At 41.0% G+C, this 22,982-nt stretch overlaps 1 protein-coding gene across 1 annotated transcript in view; it reads left to right on the top strand.

The window, feature by feature from the left end:
* UNC5D (unc-5 netrin receptor D) overlaps positions 1-22,982 on the top strand; it is a 642,973-nt gene that overhangs the window by 499,593 nt on the left and 120,398 nt on the right. The window contains exons 5-6 of the mRNA XM_055416581.2: positions 20,669-20,849; positions 21,723-21,890. Of these exons, the coding sequence (XP_055272556.2) occupies positions 20,669-20,849; positions 21,723-21,890 (349 nt within the window). The remainder of the gene's footprint in view (positions 1-20,668; positions 20,850-21,722; positions 21,891-22,982) is intronic.

The raw sequence follows: 22,982 nt of genomic DNA, 5'->3' as shown, positions 1-22,982 counted from the left end.
GTCTTTGAATATAGAGATAATAAAAATGGTTATTGATCTACTTTTAACAGTAATGCATCGTGGAGATATTTTCCGTTTTGTTAAGAAATAAATCCATCATTCTTTTTGATGGTTGCATAGTATTCTACCAAGTAAATGTGCATAATTGATGTTAATGAAAATTTAGGTTGTTTATAGTTTCTTCATTATATACAAGGCTGAAATTAACATCTTAGCACACTGTCTCTGGATTTTTAGTGATGATTATTCAATTGCATACATGCTCAGTCACTCAGTCGTGTCCAACTCTTTGTAACCCTTTGGACTGTAGTCTACCAGGATCCTCTCTGCATGGGATTTTCAGACAGGAATACTAGGGTGGGTTGACATTTCCTCCTCCAGGACATCATCCTGACCCAGGGATCAAGCCCATGTCTTCTGCATTGCAGGCAGATTCTTTACCTGCTGAGCCATCCAGGAAGCCCTTTGCAGTTGCAACCAGTGGGAATTTACATTCGATGACATCAGTATTTTCAGTTTAGGTAAAAATTACAACATTATCCTGCAAAAGGGATATACTAATTGTACTAATTTATTCTCTAACCTAAAGTCACTGAAAACATCTATTTCTTTACACTTTGCCAACCGTATGTAATTTTTGTTTTTGCCAAAGTAATAGGCTACTATCTCACTTTCATATTCATTATCTGTTGTTCAGTTGCTAAGTAACGTCTGACTCTTTGCAGCCCCACAAAGTGCAGCACGCCAGGCTTTCCTGTCCTTCACTAGCTCCCAGAGTTTGCTCAGACTCATGTCAGTGGTTGGAGATGCCCTGAACCTATCTCATTCTTTGTCGTCTCCTTCTCCTCTTGCCCTCGGTCCTTCTCAACATCAGGGTCTTTTCCAACGAGTCAGCTCTTCACATCAGATGTCCAGAGTATTAGAGCTTCAGCATCAGTCCTTCCAGTGAATATTCAGGGTTGATTTACTTATGATTGAGGGATTTGATCTCATTGCCGTCCAAGGGACTCTCAAGAGTCCTCTCCAGCACCACAGTTTGAAAGCACCAATTCTTTGGCACTCAGCCTTCTTTAAGAGCCAGTTCTCACATCTGTACATGACTACTGGAAAAAAGCTGTACCTTTGACTGTATGGACCTTTGTCAGCAAAGTGATTTCTCTGCTTTTTAATGCATTGTCTAGGTTTGTCATAGCTTTTCTTCCAAGAGGTAAACATGTTTTAATTTCATGGCTGCATTTACCATCCACAGTGATTTTAGAACCCAAGAAAATAAAATCTGTCATTGTTTCCACTTTTTCCTTCGTCTATTTGTGATGAAGTAAGGGGACCAGATGCCATGATCTTAGTTTTTGAATGCTGAGTTTTAAGCCAGCCTTTTCACTCTCCTCTTTCAGTCTCATCAAGAGGCTTTTTACTTCCTCTTCATTTTCTGCCATTAGAGTGTTGTCATCTGCATATCTGAGGTTGTTGATATTTCTCCCTTATTAGAACAGTTGAAACACTTTTCATATATTAGCCCTCTATTTGTATTTGTAGCCTCTAAATAATCTACTTGAGTACTTACCTCATTTTCTGTTGGAATGCGTGTTTCCTACTGATTTTAGCGTGATCTTTGTATATTAAAAAGCAGACTGGTATTCATTCAGAACATTCTGAACGTACTAACCAGCATCTGTTTTTATTGGGTTGGCATCACACTGTACAAAAGTTGCAAAATGTATTTAGTATCTCCCTTGATCTTAGGATAATAATACTTTGTCATATATTACGAACATTTTTCATATTTATCCTTGTGTATGACATTTTTGGTCTATAGAACTTCTACATTTTAGTAGTCAATCTTTATGGTTTCAGCTCTTGTAAGATGCAAAATTCCTTCTCCACTCTAAAATTATGAAAATATTAGCCCATGCTTTCTTATGGTATTTCTGTGGCTGTGCTTGCTGTGCTTTTAATATTCTATATGCCTGAAGTATGTTTTGCTGTAAGGATTCAGTCAGAGATACCACTTTATTTTTAAAGTGGCCCACTGACTTTGGAGAAGTTTCAGTGAATATCATGGAAAATGAACAGAGGAGGACAGTGTAGGTTTATTATTATTATTTGCATTTAAAATAACAAAGTGTGGAGTCCTTTAATGAGCATGCTCTGGAAGGCAATGGCAACCCACTCCAGTACTCTTGCCTGGAAAATCCCGTGGGCGGAGGAGCCTGGTGGGCTTCAGTCCGTGGGGTCACTAACAGTCGGACACGACTGAGCGACTTCACTTTCCCTTTTCACTTTCATGCATTGGAGAAGGAAATGGCAACCCACTCCAGTGTTCTTGCCTGGAGAATCCCAGGGATGGGGGAGCCTGTGGGCTGCCGTCTATGGGGTCGCACAGAGTCGGACACAACTGAAGCGACTTAGCAGCAGCAGCAGAAGGAACTTCATGTTGACATGGAGCCTGGGTCTTGACTTATATTTGCCTTTTACTCCAGTGGTAACTTTTAAGTTCTTAAATATTTTTCTTTCTTGACTTCCATGACACACATTTCTGGTTTCTCTCTTGCCTCAACTTCAGCAGTGTATTTCTGCAGCTTCTGTTTTCCTCTCCTGCTACTTTTCTTCAGCATTTATCTTAAACTCTTTTATCCCCTATCTTACTTCCTGCACGTTGTATATACACCTATAACCATGGATACAGATTTTTCTAAGACTGTGGAATAAACATACCCCAAAAGGTGTTAAGTGTGGCCCTGAAGAGACATCTGGGTTGAATGTTTATTTCAGCCCCTTATGTACATCATGTGACTGTGACTGAAAGTTGCTCGGTCATGTTTGACACTTTGCAACCCCATGGAATAGTCCATGGAATTCTCCCGGCCAGTAGAGTGTGTAGCCATTCCTTTCTACAGGATATCTTCCCAACCTAGGGATCAAACCCAGGTCTGCCACATTGCAGGCAGATTCTTTACCAGCTGAGCCACCAGAGAATATAACTAAAGGCATCATTGAGTTAATTATTCGAGTACTTAGCCTATTTTTCCATTGCCATCCTTATCTGGTTTTTCTTTCTCTTTTCTTTTGATTTCAGACTGCTCTTTTTATATTAGGGACTGAGGGGAAGTTCAGCAAGCCGGTATCTGTGCAGCATCCAAAATGACCTTTCCACTTGGTGTTCTCTCTGTCCCTTGTGTGAGTCAGATATATGTGTGCCAAATTTTGATTGCCCTCTCTTTAAACCTTAGTCAGTTAGTTCAGTCGCTCAGTTGTGTCCAACTCTTTTTGACCCCATGGACTGCAGCACACCAGGCTTCCCTGCCCTTCACTATCTCCTGGAGTTTACCCAAGTTCATGCTACTGAATTGGTGATTCCATCCAACCATCTCATCCTCTGTTGTCCCCTTTTCCTCCTGCCTTCAATCTTTCCCAGCATCAGGGTCTTTTCCTGTGAGTCAGTTCTTCACATCAGGTGGTCAAAGTATTGGAGTTTCAGCTTCAGCATCAGTCCTTCCAATTCAGGACTGATTTCTATTACAATAGACTGAGTTGGATCTCCTTGCTGTCCAAGGGATTCTCAGGAATCTTCTCCAACACCACAGTTCAAAAGCATCAACTCTTTGGGTTTTCAGTTCAGCTTTCTTTATAGTCCAACTCTCACATCCATATATGACTACTGGAAAAACCATAGCTTTGACTAAATGGACCTTTGTTGGCAAAGTAATGTCTCCATTTTTTATTTTTTTTATTTTTTTTTTATTTCTAAAAAAGAATTTTATTAAAAAAGCACAAATGCAAAGATATGAACAGAGGAAAATTTATGCGTCGAACCTGGACTGGTCACTTATGATAATATACATGCTACAATTCCATTCTCTCCAATCATCCATTTTTTAATATACTGCTGCTGCTGCTAAATCGCTTCAGTCATGTCTGACTCTGTGCAACCTCATAGATGGCAACCCACCAGGCTCCCCCATCCCTGGGATTCTCCAGGCAAGAACACTGGAGTGGGTTGCCATATCCTTCTCCAATGCATGAAAGTGAAAAGGGAAAGTGAAGTCGCTCAGTCGTGTTTGACTCTTTGCGACCCCATGGACTGCAGCCTACCAGGAATTCCATCCATGGAATTTTCCAGGCAAGAGTACTGGAGTGGGGTGCCATCGCCTTCTCCATTTTAACATGCTGTCTAGCTTAAATCTTAAATCAACCACAAATTTCTATTCATTCTATGTTACAATTTAACTTATTGTTAAGACTATTGTACAGACATACCTCATTTTATTGAGCTTCACCTTATTGCAGATAATGGGTTGTGGGCTTTTTTTTTTAAATGTGTGTTTTTTTGAAAACTGAATGTTAGTGGCAATCCTGTATGGTCATATAATGGTTATTTTTTAGCAATAAAGTATCTTTTAACTAAGCTGCATATATTGTTTTCTTGGACATAATGCTGTTGCAACACATATCAGTCCATAGTATAATGTTAACTTTTATATTCACTGGGAAACCAAAGATAATTGTGTGACTCACTTTATTGTGAAATTTGCTTTATTGAGGTGGTCTGCAGCCAAACCCACAGTATCTCCATGGTATGCGTGTATACCCATTATAACTTTCGAGTTCATCCCATCACGGCCTCTCCTAGGGTTCTGGTCACAGCCACATAGTGATCTTTCTGCTTCTTGCTTTCCCTGCCCGCCCCCAACCCACATATTCTATACATCATATTAGTTCAGTCACTCAGTCATGTCTGACTCTTTGCGACCCCATGGACTGCAGCACGCCAGGTTTCCCTGTCTATCAGCATCTCCAGGAGCTTGCTCAAACTCGTGTCCATCGAGTCGGAGATGCCATCCAACCATCTCATCCTCTGTCATCCCCTTCTCCTCCTGCTTTCAATCTTTCCCAGCATCAGGGTCTTTTCCAATGAGTCAGTTCTTCACATCAGAAGGGCAAAGTATTGGTACATCAAGTCTTCTTTTTAAATTTATTTTTAATTTTAATGGTGCAGTTATGTCACCTGCCATCGAATCTTTTTCAGTGAACCCCTATCTTCAGATGATTGATTCAGATTCAGATATTTTAGTGTCAATCAGGTAAGGAAATCTGTCCTTCTGTAACTTCTGCATGAAAAAATCTGAAAGCTAATTCCATCTGTTGAGCTTGAAAAGCACCTGAAACTTAAAATGTAGGCGCAAAGTAGATGGCTAAGTATAAGACTATAGGTCAGGTCTCTGAACTGAGCATAATTTGGAATGTTCTTGGGTCCCAAGAAAGTATCTACTTCATGTTTGGATAGAGAAGAAGCCAGTGAAAAAGAGCATGAGTGGCCAGAGTACTGCAAAGAGAGAACAGGTGGTATCATCAGAATCAATGGAAGAGACAGTCCAAAAATGACTTCCTACCCCTGAAGGACAAGGAAGAATACCAAACAGTTTGCACTAAATGCAGCAATATGGGGAACATCAGTGAAGTCAGCAAGAGTGATATCAGTGAGTTGATGGGGTGGAAGTCAGACTGAAAGGTAATGATGCTGCTAAGTCACTTCAGTCACGTCCGACTCTGTGCGACCCCATAGACGGCAGCCCACCAGGCTCCCCCGTCCCTGGGATTCTCCAGGCAAGAACACTGGAGTGGGTTGCCATTTCCTTCTCCAATGCATGAAAGTGAAAAGTGAAAGTGAAGTCGGTCAGCCATGTCCGACCCTTAGCGACCCCACGGACTGCAGCCTACCAGGCTCCTCCTTCCGTGGGATTTTCTAGGCAAGAGTACTAGAGTGGCTTGCCATTGCCTTCTCCGAAGGTAATGATGAGGGGTGACTAATTGCTAAAAATTCAAGAGAGATTCCTGTGAAGCAAAGAAAGGAAGGGTATTGTTTGCTTGTTTCAGATGGCAGAATTTTGAGCATGGTCAAATATTTCATTCACTACTTTCCTGCTGGGTATTTTCTTAACTGTAAAGACGTAGTTAACAATGTCCACTTTACCAAGTGGTTTAAGACGTGAAAGAACCTAAAATAGCCTCTGACATAGCAGACCATCAATATAAATATGTTAATCTCTCTTCTCTTCTCTTCTCCCCCTGTTTCAGCTCCACTGGGCCTTATTGTATGCAAAGTAAAATCCAATGCAGTTAGTTACAACAGAAATCCTTCGTCTTTCTTACTAACCTGCCATCTCTTGAGTATCTCTTTTTCTTTTCTTTTTTTAAGGTACAGTTGATTTACAATGTTGTGTTAGTTTCAGGTATCCTGGAAAGTGATTCAGTTATGCATATATAATCTTTTCAGATTCTTTTCCTTTACAGGTTATTGCAAGATACTGAATATAATTCCCTGTGCTATACAGTGGGCTTCCAAGGTGGCTCAGATGGTAAAGTGTCTGCCTGCAATGCAGGAGACCCAGGTTCGATCCCTGGGTTGGGAAGATCCCCTGGAGAAGGAAATGGAAACCCACTCCAGTACTCTTGCCTGGAGGATTCCATGCACGGAGGAGCCTGGTATGCTCCAGTACATGGGGTTGCAAAGAGTTGGTCCTTGTTTAATGTATATATAGTAGTGCATATCTGTTAATCCCCAGAAGTGAGTGTTAGTCGTTCAGTCGTGTCTGACGCTTTGCAACCCCATGGACTGTAGCCCACCAGGCTCCTCTGTCCATGGAATTCTGTAGGCAAGAATACTGGAGTGGGTGGCCATTCCGTTCTCCAGAGAATCTTCCCAACCCAAAGCTCAAACCCATGTCTCCTGCGTTGGCAGGTAGATTCTTTAGCCCTGAGTCATCAGGGAAGCCCAAAAGCAGGGGTAGGAAGGGATAAATTAGGAGTTTGGGATTAGCATGGGCTTTCTCAGTGGCACAGATAGTAAAAAATCTTCTTGCAATGCAGGAGACCCGGGTATAATCTCTGAGTCGGGAAGATCCCCTGGAGAAGGGAATGGCAACCCAGTCTAGTATTTTTTGCCTGGGAAATCCCACAGACAGAAGAGTCTGTTGGGCTGCAGCCCATGGGGTCACAAAAGTTGGATATGACTTAGCAACTAAACAGCCACAAGCCCTCCCTTTTACCTTTGGTTACTACAGCTTGTTTTTCTATGTCTGCATCTTCTATTTTACAAATAGTTCATCTTTTTCATTTTTTTTTAGATTTTGCAAATAGGTGATACCATATGATATTTTTATCTGACTGAATTCACTTAGTATAATAAACTCTAGATCTATTCATGTTGCTGCACATGGCATTATTTCATTCTTTTTTTATAGCTGAGTAATATTCCTCTTTAATGTCTGTTTTCCTAGGTGCTGGGCGCATTCTATTGTATACCTGTATAATCTTAACTCATTATGTTGCATTGCCTTTTCAGCACAAACATTTGGAGAATAAATTCATTGCTTTCTATACAAAATGACTCTCCTGCCCTCTTTCCAGGTTGGCAATGGTTAACCAGGCAGCAGGTTCTATTAATAACAGAAAAGCAACATGAAAACAATAGGAATAGCACTGGGGTTACCTTTGCAAAAGACGGGCATTACATTTGTGCACAAAGAACTTTTGTTTGAAGAGGGTAATGACAGGCTTACTCACTGTTTTATTCCTAATCAATATTTTGGAGAGAACACAAGAGCTGATGTTCATCACTGTATACAGTGTAAAAGCACTGTCTGAACCACTGATCTGGAGAAATTATCCATACAAGACTTCAGAGTTTGAATTTGGCTATTTTGCACTTGAGTTATTATACCAAGCACGACTTTTTCTTGCTACTATGTGTATTTTTTCCTCTTTCATGGTGGCTTTGTGTCTGTCAGGTAAAAGGAGACTTATATGGAGTGTACAGTCATCAAAGGGATGAAAGATGAATAAGCAGAGAGCTTTTTTTTTTAAGCACCATTAACTCAGTGGCATCTACCTGGGCCGTAGATACACTTAGCTGATTTCATTTTGATAATGCTGTAAGCTGGGCTCTGATAATTGCCTTCTGTAATTGGAACAAATTTATGATTATGCTAATTCATTCTCAGCCACCCAGTATATGGCAGCTCAGCTCATCCATATCTGTCCCTGCATTTCCTTTGTAGATCATTACATGATTAGCCTTTCAGTGTAGCTGATGGAAATATTTTTATTCTGAACAGATCTGGTTTCTCCAGTGGTTTGTGTCTAAGTATGTGTCAGTGATCTGTGTTTGCATTTCCAGATTGTATGTAACTCTGATACCAGCTTTTTTAAAACCAGTTATGATGTGAACGTTTTGAGTCTTTAATGCTTTAATCCCTACTAAGATGGCTATTTTCTCAGCACTCGAGTATATAGTACCTGTTAGTAAGGAACAGAAAAGGGGAACTATTAATTAAGATCCCCTCACCGCCACTTTAAACGCTGATGTACATACAAGAAATTGGTATGGGAGGAAATGTGAGTGCAGAGACTGTTTTGAGTCTCTCTGAAAGCCAATTCTTTGTTGTTGTTATTGTTGTTGTTGTTTTAATATTTATTTATGGGTTTTTTATGGCTGTTTTGGGTCTTTGTTGCTGCGTGCGAGCTTTCCTTAGTTACGACGCGTGTTCAAGGGCACATGCTTCTCATTGTGGTGGCTTCTCTTGTTGCAGAGCGTGGGCTCTAGGCAAGCAGGTTTTCAGTAGCTGTGGCACACATGTGGGATCTTCCCAGACCAGGGATCCAACCCGTGTTCCCTACATTGGCAGGCGGATTCGTAACCACTGGACCACCAGGAGAGTTCCTGAAGACCACCAACTCTTTGTAATCTTGTTAAAAAGTTCTTCCCATCCTAAAATAATCCTTTAAAATGAAGAGGCAAATGATACTATGTTTTAGGTCACTCATTCAGATAGCCAGTGCAGTTTTCAAAGCTTAAGAAGCTTTGGAAGCATCTCCAAGGTATTGCTTTACCAAAGGTTCAAAACCAGAATTCCTTTTCTCCTAGCAGGTGAGAGAGAGCAAATGTAGAATTAGCAACGAACAAGATCCATTCCACGAGGGAGAGCATAGCTGAAAAGCTAATGGTAGCACACACCTCCTTTATGAATCATCTTTTGATTGCAGATCTCTTCCCATCCTTATTTTTATGCTTCATCTGTTCAATGTTGTCTTTTCCCTCTGATCATCATTGGTGTAAATGCTTTACATTAATGTGAACATGTCTCATTTCTCATGACAATGTTACAGTTTCAATAAGCAGTTGATCAGGGTGTTTACTTTCCCAGAGACCATTTACCTGTCAAAATGAATTTTTAAGAAAAGAACACGAGGCTGCACTTGACTTTCATAACTGAACCAGGGAAGCGAAAGGACACCACCGATCTGACTCGAGACAGAGTGTCAGAACGTAACATTCTCTAATCAAAATTCAGGCTTCTGCAGAGGAACTCTTGTCTGTCATTTCATTCCGCATCCGTGAGGGGGATTCTGTCTTTGATCGTTAGGTTTCTCTCCCTTCACAATTAAGCTGAATTTCTACTTCCTTTTGTGATGCATAATCAGATAAGTGGAGCTAAATGGCAGAAAGTGCAGAGTAGGAGGCTTTAAAGTCAATCTATCCGGTCTGGAAAGAAAAGGGAGAAATAGAGGGGAAACATGAGAGTACTGTTATAAATAACTTGAAGGAAATAATATCAGGAGAGAGGAGGGGACAGGTGACATCTAATCTGAAAGCAGCAAAACAAGTGATGGCCTAAACTGAGATGAGAAGGCTCCATTCTGAGTAGGGGCATGCCACGCTATTCTAATAGTTAAGTCCCAGTTAAGACTTACTTTAGAATACCAAGCCGAATCATAGGAAATGTTAAGGAGCCAGCCTTCATGTGATCAGCAAGTCGAGAAAATGGCTGATGTTTTGTGGCAGGAAACTGATTTGAAAGACACAGCTTCTAGTTGTACCATTTTCCAAGTTTGTTGCTTTGGGTGAATCGTGTAGTCTGTAAAATGGGAAGAAAGAGATAGTTTTTGCCTGCCTTGGAACTGTCATGAGGATCAAATGAGGTCAAAGTATTGGGATAGCAGTGTGTTTGCTTTCGAGTGTAAAGACAGTGACCATTACCTCTGTGAGTTCCTTTGTCTTTTCTTCATGGTCACAAGACGGTCGCCTTAGCATCACAATTGCATCCATGCCCAACCAAATAAAAGACCTGAAACACCTATCCCTTTTCTTAGGAAAGCTATTTGCTAAATATTATAAGTTAATTTCCTAATTATTTATTTCCTGTAAGTCACCCAACATTGGCCTTCTGAAGTATTTTAAGACTGTAGGCTATTATCACAAAGATTTCATGGACTATTTTCATTCATTTCTGCCCATTGCCCCAAAGCAAAACCAAACACCAGATAACTGGGAGAGGACTACCCTAAGTTCTGAATAGTTATATAAGGACAAATATTAAGTTTGAATAAGTCTCATATGTTAAAATAGTTCTGGCTACATTCTGAACATCTTGACATGTTAATATAACCAGAACGTATGCATTCAAATAAGAGCTGGCCTTTAAATCAACCGTCTGGGAGACAATATATATAATCAACAGTGTTGCTTTTGTCAAGATATTTTTTGCATCCCTCTGTCCTTAGGGATGATCATAAAATCCCCAAATATATTTTCAAAATTATCTTCACTGGTGTCAATCCTCTGTATTTCAATGTAATTTTGCAAATAGCATGGGGTCATTCCACCCAAATCTGGAAAATAAGATGGATGACTAAACACAATGGTTAAAAGCAAGATTTGAAGTTAAAACTTAGATTTAAATTCTGGTTCTACCATTTATATATATATATATATATATATGGGCAAAGTACTTAACATCCTTGTTATTTGCAAAATGGAGATGGTAAAAATGGTGTCCACCTCGTAGACACATTTTAAGAGTGAAATTAATGAACATATGTACAGTGTTTAAAAGAGTACTTGGCATATGTGTGTGTGAAGTTGCTTCAGTAATGTCTAACTCTTTGTGACCCCATGGGCTGTACCCCACCAGGCTCATCTGTCTATGGGATTCTCCAGGCAAATATACTGGAATGGGTTACCATGCCCTCCTCCAGGGGATCTTCCCAACCCAGGAATCAAACCCATATCTGTTTATGGTTCTTGCATTGGAGGCAGGTTCTTTAATACTTGCATCACCTGGGAAGCCCACTTGGCACAGAGTATACAAGAAATGCTAGGTTTCATTGTTTTGGGCTGGGAAATATTCATTTGATCAAAACACATGATGTAACTTAAAGTAAATGAGAAATGTAGTGGTTAGACCAGTATTCTAGGTGTGGAAGTCAAGGGCTCCCCAGGGTCCTCTGGAAGCCCCTTTTTACCCCTGCCTGGCCCCTCCTCCCCACTCCTGTGTCCTTGGGTGCCATATCCCGTTTACCCCCACCCGCAACTGGAATACATGCTCCAGCCTTCTCATTTTCTCACAGCAATCCAATCATACTTGTTATTTGGTAAGATGGCAACTTACCAAAAAGTTTGAGAGTTTATATAGGGAATGCCACATTGCGAATGACTGTGACTCTTCAGTGTTCCCCTGGCTGGACCTCTCATACCCACTAGAGAGCTGTCTGTCAGACAAGGTTGCCTTCCTAAGCCATCTTTAGTTGTAGTGGGGAGAAAAACCATTTATCACTCTTATATAACTCATACCTTGAGCAAATACATGAAATTCAATATGAGACCCTATGGAGCCATTATGAAATATTAGTGGTTCCCAGAATATATTTAAGAACAACTACGCTCAAAATGTCTCTCTTCCATTTCATATCTAGACTCCACTCTGGGATTTAAAGCAAAAAATAATATCCCCTTCCTTGGCCCAATCCCTGAAATGCAGTTTGAAGTTGTATGTGTGTATGTATAAATCACACCAGTCTCTAAACTTGTATATATGTTAATTCAGACTGAAAGCTTTATTCAACAGATGCTATTGAATATCCTCAAAAGAAGGTTGTATGCAAGTTATAGGAAGATTTAAACTAGTGTTTTTGTTCTTAAGGAACTTGTCACTTAAGATGACCCCCAGGCAACAAGTAGATGAATTTCAGTTCAGTTCAGTCGTGTCCGACTCTCCGCGACCCCATGAATCACAGCACGCCAGGCCTCCCTGTCCATCACCAACTCCCGGAGTTCACTCAAACTCATGTCCACAGAGTCGGTGATGCCATCCAGCCATCTCATTCTCTGTCGTCCCCTTCTCCTCCCGCCCCCAACCTTTCCCAGCATCAGAGTCTTTTCCAGTGAGTCAACTCGTCGCGTGAGGTGACCAAAGTATTGGAGTTTCAGCTTTAGCATCAGTCCTTCCAACGAACACCCAGGATTGATCTCCTTTAGAATGGACTGGTTGGATCTCCTTGCAGTCCAAGGGACTCTCAAGAGTCTTCTCCAGCACCACAGTTCAAAAGCATCAATTCTTCAGCGATCAGCTTTCTTCACAGTCCAACTCTCACATCCATACATGACCACGGGAAAAACCATAGCCTTGACTAGACGGACCTTTGTTGGCAAAGTAATGTCTCTGCTTTTTAATATACTATCAAGGTTGGTCATTACTTTCCTTCCAAGGAGTAAGCGTCTTTTAATTTCCTGGCTGCAGTCAGCATCTGCAGTGATTTTGGAGCCCCAAAAAATAAAGTCTGACACTGTTTCCACTGTTTTTCCATCTATTTCCCATGAAGTGATGGGACCAGATGCCATGAGCTTTGTTTTCTGAAATTTGAGCTTCAAGCCAACCTTTTCACTCTCCTCTTTCACTTTCATCAAGAGGCGTATTAGTTCCTCTTCACTTTCTGCCGTAAGGATGGTGTCATCTGCATATCTGAGGTTATTGATATTTCTCCCAGCAATCTTGATTCCAGCTTGTGCTTCTTCCAGCCCAGCGTTCCTCATGATGTACTCTGCATAGAAGTTAAATAAGCAGGGTGACAGTATACAGCCTTGACGTACTCCTTTTCCTATTTGGAACCAGTCGGTTGTTCCATGTACAGTTCCGACTGTTGCTTCCTGACCTGCATACAGAAGCTTCTAAAATCAGAAATCTGAGATTACATCTTTAAGGACAGCTGAGTTTTACATTTCCTCTAGCAAATCCCAAGAGGCCTGGCATTGGTGGGGTAAGAACACTTGGCGAAAGTGAACGTGTTCATCGCTCAGTTGTGTCCAACTCTTTGCGACCCCATAGACTCTAACCCACCAGGCTCCTCAATGCATAGAGGTCTCCCGGCAAGAATACCAGAGTGGGTAAGCTATTCCCTTCTCCAGGGACTCTTCCCAACTGAGGGAGAAAACCTGGGTCTCCTGCATTGAGGGTAGATTCTTTACCATCTGAGCCACCAGGGAATTTGAGGGGATAAGAACATTTGGTAGATGATACCAACTCATGGCCCCCATTGGCATTTTCTATGGGATGTGAAGGAAGAGAGAGTTCCAGGTTGATACTATCTAGGATTCAAAGGACAACAGGCTTGGGATCCTGCATGGGAAGAGAGCTAGCCTGTTAAAGTGCCTTTCTCTTTCTAGTCTAGTTTTTACACTTTTAGATGATTAATAACAGCATTCGCCTTCCCATGCTCTTATGGAATATTAAGAACAAGAACAGGAGCATTAGAATCTGACATGCTTTCTGATGGAAATAAACCTTTAGTTGTAAAGTTTATCTGTATAGATATACAGGATGTCTGACAAAAGGTCAGAAGAGGCGAAATGTCAAGACTCATGCAAACATTTTCAAATGTGACCCAGCTCTCAGATAAGCTGATCACCCATGAAACATCGATCCATCCCTCTTCCAAAGGAGGCAGCCTCCCCATTCAATTACACTATGCTGCCTATTGTTGCAGAAATCTATAGGGTTGTCAATTACATCCCTTCTCTCCCCAGCTAACCAGAATGACGGATCAGGAACTCGCTGTCTGGCATGAAATCTTTAGTGTCTTTGAAGGTCTGTTTATCCAGATTTGTTTATAAGCTAGAAAAATTTACAAACTGCAGGCCATCTGCACATAACGCTATGTTAATGAACTCATGTGCTCATGTGTCCTGCAAATCCATAAGCTCATTACCTCTGAATAACTGGTTTCTTCACACACTCCTAACTGGGATTATCCATCTAAGCTATATAAGTAGAAAAAAAAAATTTTTTTTTCCTCTGAAGATGTGAATGCCTCGCACCTTCCAGAATGTTAAGTCTTTCTGTCAAAGAGCTGACCTGTTAGCATGAGATCATTTGGATCAATGATTAAAAAAAAAAAAATGTCCATTAGCCTCAGGGTGGTCAATGTATTGATTCCATACAGCTAATTTGAAAATGTGTATTGCTTTTGTTAAGAGCTTAATTAGGGCTTTGTTGGCAACTTGTTGTAAAATAATTTCTGAATTTAATACTCATGCCCTTATGATACTTGTAGAATACTGTATTTAAGTTAAAAAATTCTTAGATGCTTGGCAGTCATTTCTATGAAAAAGCACTGACAGTGGCCCATGTGCCCATGATACATATGAACCAGAGCATTCTCGAATGATGGGGGAAGCCGACTCACCGAAAGGAATTAAATTCAGTAAAGTCTTCATTGCGGTTGCACTCCCAAGAGGCCAGACAGCTCTTATGCTGGAAAAGAGAGAATGAATAGTGAATCTCCATGCAGTTTATGGATGTGTTTTGTTTGATCCTCACAATATATTTTGTAATGTGTGAGTCATCATGTTAGAATTAAGAAATAGTCCATCAAAATGCACAGCCCTGGCTTCTCAAGAAAGAAGGAAGATCTGGTTACTTGGATAGCAAGGAGATCAGACCAGTCAATCCTAAAGGAAACTGACCCTGAATACTCATCCGAAGGACTGATGCTGAAGCTCCAATATTTTGGCCCCCTGATGTGAAGAGCCGACTCATTGGAAAAGACCTGATGCTGGGAAAGATTTAAAGCGAGAGAACAGGGCAACAGAGAATGAAATGGTTGGATGGCATCACCAACTCAATGGATATGAACCTGGGCGAAGTCCAGGAGATGGTTGAGGGACAGGGAGGCCTGGCGTGCTGTAGTCCATGGGATTTCAAAGAGTCAGACACAACTTAGCAACTGAACAACTGGTTACACTGATCACCACTGGTTACATTGGTGGCTGCCTTTTTTGCACAAGTCTTGGAATCTGTGTTTTGTTACCAGCAGCACCAGGTCCCCATACATCCTGACACTGAAGCTATGTACTCCATAAATGTGAAGACTGCTGTGATGCGTTGAAAGCAGAAAAGATCTTAAAGCAAAAATGAGTTCACAGTCATTTTTCATTGCACTATCATTGTTAATTTTTTAAAATACTCATGTCTCTATCTAAAGTGGGAAAAAAAAAAAAGGAGACAGAAAAATGATAACATGTTTTAAGAAAAATGAGAGTGAGCTCATCTCTTGGAGGGAATGAAGAATAGGCCCTTGTCTTTAATATGCAAACAACGTGCCTGGATGTCTTGCACCCAGCGCCTCGTCAGTAATTTATGTTACTTCCCTGGCCCCAGGAACATTCAAGTTTGCAACTGCTGCTGTAGGAAATGCTTTTTTTCCTATTATCTTATTTATTAAACTATTCTGCATTAGGAGCACTTAGCTCATCAAAAATGTTTTAACATTTCTCTAAGTGACAAAAGCATAAATCCAAGAGCAATTCGTCACTTTTATAAGCCCAGAAAATACCAGACTGATTTTCTCATAAAGATCCCGCCATCAGTTAAATGGATAAACGATTAGTGTACGAATAAAAAACAGCCCTGCAGTTAGTGGTCGTAACGTGCCCATTGTTTCTAGACATAATTGCATTGATGGACCTCAGTCATGACACCGTAAACACCAATTATGCCAGAATGTATATATCCTAAGATACCTCATTTGTCCTATATATATTTTTTGGTTTTCAAGCTGTGTTCTGGGGAAACCAAGTAGCAGACCATTGTACATGTTCTCAGTACGTGTGGATGGATGGGGGTAGATTATATGGCAAGGGTCAACTTATAACTTATAGTATGGTGTGCTGAACATCTCCATGGGGTCTGATTTTTTTTTTATTTATTAATTTTCTTTTTTGTTGTGCTGCGGTCTTCATTACTGTGTGCGAACTTTGGTTGTGGCGGGCAGGGGCTACTCTAGTTGCTGTACATGGGTGGCTGCACTCATTGAGGTGGCTTCTCTTGTTGCAGAACACAGGCTCTAGGCATTCAGGCTATGCATAAACACACCCATATTATTTTTCAGATTCTTTTCCCTCATAGGTTATTATACAATATAGAGTATAGCCCCCTGTGGTATACAGGTTTTTTTTTAAGTCCCCAGTCATGTCTGACTCTTTGTGACCCCATGAACTATTTATTATATATAGATAGAAAGATATAGATATAAATATATGTAGTGTGTGTATGCATCTGTTATTCCCAAACTCTTAATTTGTCCATTCCCCCCTTTCCCCTTTGGTAACCCTAAGTTTGTTTTCTCTGTCTGTGAGTCTATTTCTGTTTTGTATATAAAGTTCATTTGTATCTTTTAATTTCTACATGTAAGTGATAGCATAAGATATATATATATAATATCACATATCATAAACCATATGATCAGATAAGCTTTAATTTGAGGAAACAGTCTATGGCTAAATATAAATTTGAATACTACTGTGCTATGTAAGTAAAAGACTTTTATAAGCTAACATAGTCGTTGTTCAGATTGATAAAGACCTTTTCCTTTATGTGCCACAGTTAACCACTAGGAAGAAAAATAACAGCTGCCCCAAGTCTTTTTTCAAAACCTCTGCAGCATACTGCATTTTCTTCCAATCATTTTTAAAGAATATGTATGTGATTTCTTTTTTGTTGTTGTTGTTGTTTTTACAAATTTATGATTGCACTAAACACACACTTTTGCAGTTTGACTCTTTCATGCATTATGAGCTTTTCAGTATTTTCACTGGTTGAAATCATGACCTTTAGTGCTATACAATATTAAATTGAATTATTGAATCATGATTTATTTAAATAGAGCTCTGCCATACTTTTTTACTTTCTTTTTTTGCAACTAAAAATAGTTTATTGTGTTTAAATCCTTGTTTGTAGCCCCAATAATTTTCTTTGGCAAATTCTTGAGATCACAATTACAAGAACAAAAGGCTTACTATCTTTAAGCCTGTTAGATGGAGATAATATTAGGAAGAAAATTAAAGCAGGACACAGGGAGGGAGGGGACCTTGATATATTAGAGAAGGGTTGTCAGGCAAGACCTCTCTAAGGAGGCAGCATTTGATTAGAGACCTGAATGAATGGTGGGGTTGAGCCTTAGGGACACTCGCAGATGAGGCCTTCCGCACAGAGGAAGCAGCAGGTGTTCAGGCCCTGAACTTGCTTTGAGTTTTCTAGAACAGGAAGGAGTCCAGTAGGGCTGGGGTAGAGGGCACAGAGGTTACTTGGGGAATCTAAGGTGGGAAATTAAACTAGGGGGCAGACCAAGAAGGGCTTTCTTAGCCGTGGTAAGGATGTGCGGTTTTGTTCTTAGTGGAGTTCAAAGCTGTAGAATGATTTGGACCCAGTAAAGGATATGACCTAATACCTTCGTGGAGAATCCACTATGGAGGCAGGAATGGCAGCACCAGACAGACCATAGTTAAGAGGCTATTAGTGTCTTGCAGAAAGGAGATAATCATAGAGCAGCAGTAGCAGAAATGCCTGGTACTCTGTAAGTTCAATGAAAAAAATACTGTATGTGTGTGTGTGCCTGTGTACATTTGTGTCATTTTCATCTTTGTTCTTTTGGTAGGAACAATGTCATTATATTGTTGTTCACCTTTTTTTTAGTGGTATAGAATATGTATTGAGTTGTTTAATTAGTGTGTGTTTTTTCCGTCTTATTTTGGATGACGTTTTATCATCAGCTGATATGAGAGCAATGAGTGATTCAGATTATAACCCTCAGATCATCAGATTATTAACATTTTATATATCAAATCTGTGGCAAATATTTTCCTCATGTGTTGACCACTTCATTTTGTGCATGAGGTATTTTTATATAAGTTTTTAATTTGGAGCCAGACCTCTGCTTAATGATTGTGGCTTTAATTTCCTCTGGGCCAAGATTTGCTTTGGAAAGCTTTCTTTGATTTCCAGGTGCTAGGCCTACCTTGGTTTCTGTTTCGAGGGCCACTGCCCCCAGGGTCATTTCCTCACTAGAAATGATTTACTTACTGACCGTGGCCAGACTTTCCCAACTTCCTGACTAGCTGTTTGCTGGGGGGAAGGATGGAAAAAGAAGATGACTTAAGGTGGAGACAGGAGGGAATGGCTTTGTAGGCGCTAGAAATGGAAAGGGTAGGAAATTAGCAATCAGAAAACCAAACAGTTTGCACTCAGAATTTCTGGACCAAGAGAAGAGTGGAGTGGAACCAGAGTCCCCAGACCCACTTTAAGCGGGCTGGTTTGTTCTCTTCAGGGGCCCAGCAGTCAGTTCAGTTCAGTTCAGTTGCTCAGTCGTGTCTGACTCTTTGCGACCCCATGAATCATATGGTGGTTTAAAAAACCCAATCCAGTTGGCTTAACATAAATAAACATTTTATCACAGATATTGCCAACAACTCTTACTTTCTGGTGGCAATGCAGATTTACTTCTTTTCTTGTAAATTTATTTATTTGGATGTTCTGGGTCTTAGTTGCAGCCTGCGGGATCTTTTTAGCTGCATCATGTGGGATCTAGTTTCCTGAGCAGGGATTGAACCCAGGCCCCCTGTATTGGGAGCACAGAGTTTTAGCCACTGGACCACCAGGGAAGTCCCTAGATTTACTTGTTTCCATCTTAACCATTAAATGTAAGGTCCATGGAAGAAGAGGTTATGCTGGTTTTATCTCGCTTTATTCAACTCTCAGGATGACCTCTGACATTCAGTAAATGTTGGAATATTTATCAGTTGAATGAATGAATGGCTGGAAAATAGGCAGTGTTACTGGGGAGTGGAGGATACTTTGTAATGGACTGGTGGTCTGATTATTTTAAAATTGGCTCCACTGCCCTGCTTCATTAAACAGAGCAGTGCTTTTGTACTCTGCTTTTGGACACCATTAGTTCTTATACCCAAGGCTGGCACATGGTGATGCCTTGAGGAGCTGTTGCGGTTGAAGTAAACTTGCCTCCTTACTTCATGGTCCTGTACCATGTTGCTTTTTCAGCTCTTGTACATGTTTTAAAGCAGTTCTCAGATCTCTTTTGGCTATTTTGGCATCATTTTCTTTTCTAAAAATCTGCCTTATCTAGGATTGATTTTGGATTGACTGATGACTTTTGGTATTCTATACTGTCATTCTTGGGATGGTTCTTGGGATAAATATTAAAGTATCAGGATAGGTTGTCTTCTGGTAAATAAACCCCTTTTAATGGGAGCCAAAAATATTTATTAAACCAAATTGCTAACAGGTGTCACTTGATTATTAGTGATAACTTATAATTGTTTACATTTAAAGATGAAATGAGACATCTTCTAAAGCCAACTTTCAATTATCTATGTTAGCGGTGGGCAGGGTACGTGAAAAGAACCCGGATGCACGTACTTACATGTGAGGTCTTTTTGGTGTAGTGACTGCTTTCTTGGTTAAATTACAGTTTTGATGTGTCTGTTGAATTCCTCTGTATAACACAAAATGATAACTAGGGCTAAATGGTTCCTGTCAAACAGGAGCTGTGTACGGTGCTACCAAGATGGCACAGAGAGTGGAGATGTTGTCGAGATGTGGAAGCAGACGACAGCATGGGGAAGGCAGGTGGCTGGATCGGGGAAGCCTGGTCTACTTGCTGAATTAGGGGATGTAGGGACAGTGTGCCCCAGCTTCCAGGAGGATGAAGATCCAGGGAGCAGAAGGTCCCATCTGTGGCTTCCTCAGGTGTCCAGGGAAAGAGTACTTTGAGCCAAGAATAGGTTTAAGGTGGAACTGGAAAGAGAGAAATAGATTCTTTAGGAGAAAGCTAGAGGAAACAAACCAGAGACGGGCTAGTCTATACTCAGAGAACGTGAAAAGTGAGGTTCTTTGGAAGGGAGGCTGGGTCTTAAATGTGTCAGGTATCTGATCTGACCTAAACATCTGCTGAATCACTAAAGGAGTAACATAAATGATCACCAAATAAACGTATCCCTGAAACCAGGGAACACTGAGATCTGAGTTTCATTTCTGTGTTTCTAATTACCCAGTTTTATGTTGTTGTTGCTTAAATGCAAACAATATCAGCATCAAACCTTGTCTGACAACATAACACCCTCTCTGCACAGAGCCCAAGCTCCACCTATATGTGTTGCTTTTTCTGATCTCCATTTGGGGCCAGTTATTGGAGTATCATCATCATCATCATCAGAGTTTGTAACACGGTGAAATATAATGACATGACCTAATTAGTCTTTTCTCTCTTCTATTGCATTTTTAGAAAATAGGTCAAAGTCAATAGGATGCTTATATTCTTTTCCCACCTCCAGTTTATTAGCTGGAGTATTCATGTCCTGAATATACCAAATGAATGAAAAGGATGGTATATGGAATAAAGATTAAAAAGATACCATTCGTGTTGCCATCTTGTGTATTATGTACATCTCTCCCATATGCTCTAACCACTCATGTTCGGTTCCAGAAAAGTTTGTGTGTGTGTGTGTGTTTAATGACTTGTAAACATTCCTGACTTCTGATAGGTGGAATGGCTGAAAAATGAGGAGCCTATAGACTCTGAACAAGATGAGCACATCGACACCAGGGCTGACCACAACCTCATCATCCGGCAGGCACGGCTCTCGGACTCCGGGAATTACACTTGCATGGCGGCCAACATCGTAGCCAAGAGGAGGAGCCTGTCGGCCACAGTGGTGGTTTATGGTAAGACCAGCCCAAAGGCCCAGAGTGGATAGAGAGGATAGAAAGCAGAGGGGTAGAGGGAGGTGCATTTCCTTAGGACTTTCTGTGTCTAGCACTGAAGGGACTCCGCCGGGTTTCCATTACAGCGCCATCTCCTGCTTCAGCCCATCGATAGCTGACGCCTATAGCCGTGAATGTATTTGCTCTTTCATCCAAGATTAGACTTCCAGGGGACAGTGAGTGACATTTTCAATCTATTTTCAAAAGAATTTTAAAAGGCATTTCTTTGCCTCCATTGTGTTTACATTTGAAAAGAATCGAGGTGGGCCACTTCCGCTTCCCACTCTTCCCAAACCCAACATCCACCCCATCCTCCCCAGACTTGGTATTCGCAGTTCCTCTTCTGGCATATGAAATCCACCAAAAACAAACATGACTGTTTGCTGAATAGCTCAGGTAATGGATAAGTGAAATTCCCAGCTATTGAAGTAAGCACTCCCTTCCACAATAGAAGAGCCCTGGGATTGACGTTTGAAGCACTGAAAGTTAATAGAAATTCAGATGCTGGTATTTTCTTCTTCTGCTCTGGAATTTCAAGTGCTGTAGAGATATGTTGGTGAGTTCTTCCTCTGGTTCATCATCTCCTTGCAAAGCGAATTCTCTGTGTCCCTCCTATGGTCTACAGAAGAGTAGACCAGGAGGTGGAGACTAGATCAGCCCCACGGTTGCCTCACAGTGGGGCGGCTGGTGAGGGTCCCCGCCCGTCTCTTGGTCCCTGGATGCCCAACTCACAACACCTGCCAAGTGGCTTGCACATAGTAGGCAATCAGTAAAAACCTCTTTCCTTTCTTTTTTTTTTTTTTGTCTTCTCCCCTCCCCATTTTTCTCTCTCAGTGAATGGAGGCTGGTCTTCCTGGACAGAGTGGTCAGCCTGCAATGTTCCCTGTGGGAGAGGATGGCAGAAACGTTCCCGGACCTGCACCAACCCAGCTCCTCTCAATGGTGGAGCCTTTTGTGAGGGAATGTCAGTGCAGAAAATAACCTGCACTGCTCTCTGCCCTGGTGAGATATGCGGAGATTTACTTCCCCCTTCTGATCCACCGCTACGATTGAGCTGGTGTGAAGCGTTCAGTAGAACCTACCTTCCCAAAGTCAGCATCTTCCAACTTCTTAGAACGGAGCCTTTGTCCAGAGTACTGACGTGGAACTCATTGTAATAGCAGGAACATGGATGAAATACCCCTATGTGGGGGTCATAGTTTTCCTCTTCATACTCAGATTACCCTAGATAACTCCACGTCAATAAGCCAAATGTTTTTATGTATTTTTATACTACCAGTGTTTGATTGGGCTAAGCCATACCCTTCTCTCCTTGGGTTCTCCCACTGTGTAGTGTTCATCTGTGTAACAGGGTGTAGTGAGTTGCCTTTGAGCACAGAACAGGTACCAAATACTTGACCTTTTATCATCAGTCACCGTTCAACTAACCTCATCAGGTTTACCTTTGCATTTAAGACAATGCAATTGGCAGAGACTGCATCACAGCCATTTCTATTTTACATTTGGGCTATGATTGCCTTCCTTTCTGAATAGAGCCTTCATTTACCAAATATGGCTTTTACAAGTTCTTTTGCTCATCTTACTGGCTGTAACCCAATTTATACAATGAGAAATAGATGAGCCAGAAGATGACTTTCTGAATGGGAAGCATATCCTCCCACTGAGAAATAAATGGATCCTGGGTCTCACACACATGATCCAACATTAAGTCCAAGGACACTGGACCAGAGGCTTGTGTCTTTAAATTTGCAAATCTAGTGCCACTCAAAGCTAAGGCGAGGCTTTTGCCAGTTGCCTGTGCTTGGAGTTTCATTTTGAATTTGTATTCAGTATACATTTATTGAGTGCTTACTATGTGCAGGTACTGTGCAAGATACATTTACACAGACAATGTCCTTTAGTTCTGTGTTGTGAGTTTTATGATTCCCCAGTTGACAGAATTAGTAAAGTCAGGCTAAGAGTGTGCTTAGGGTGGCTCAGCCAAAAAATTGACAGAACCAAGACAAGGACTCAGATATTTTGCTTCAAATTTAGTATTTTTATTTTACCCTACACTGGGCTTCCCAGGTGGTTCAGTGGTAAAGAATCTGCCTG

Source organism: Moschus berezovskii, chromosome 26, assembly GCF_049115385.1.
Source record: "Moschus berezovskii isolate FMDL1 chromosome 26, NW_MosBer_1.0, whole genome shotgun sequence".
Taxonomy (NCBI): domain Eukaryota; kingdom Metazoa; phylum Chordata; class Mammalia; order Artiodactyla; family Moschidae; genus Moschus; species Moschus berezovskii.
Note: the sequence above shows the minus strand (reverse complement) of the source record. Positions and strands in the feature narration are given on the sequence as shown.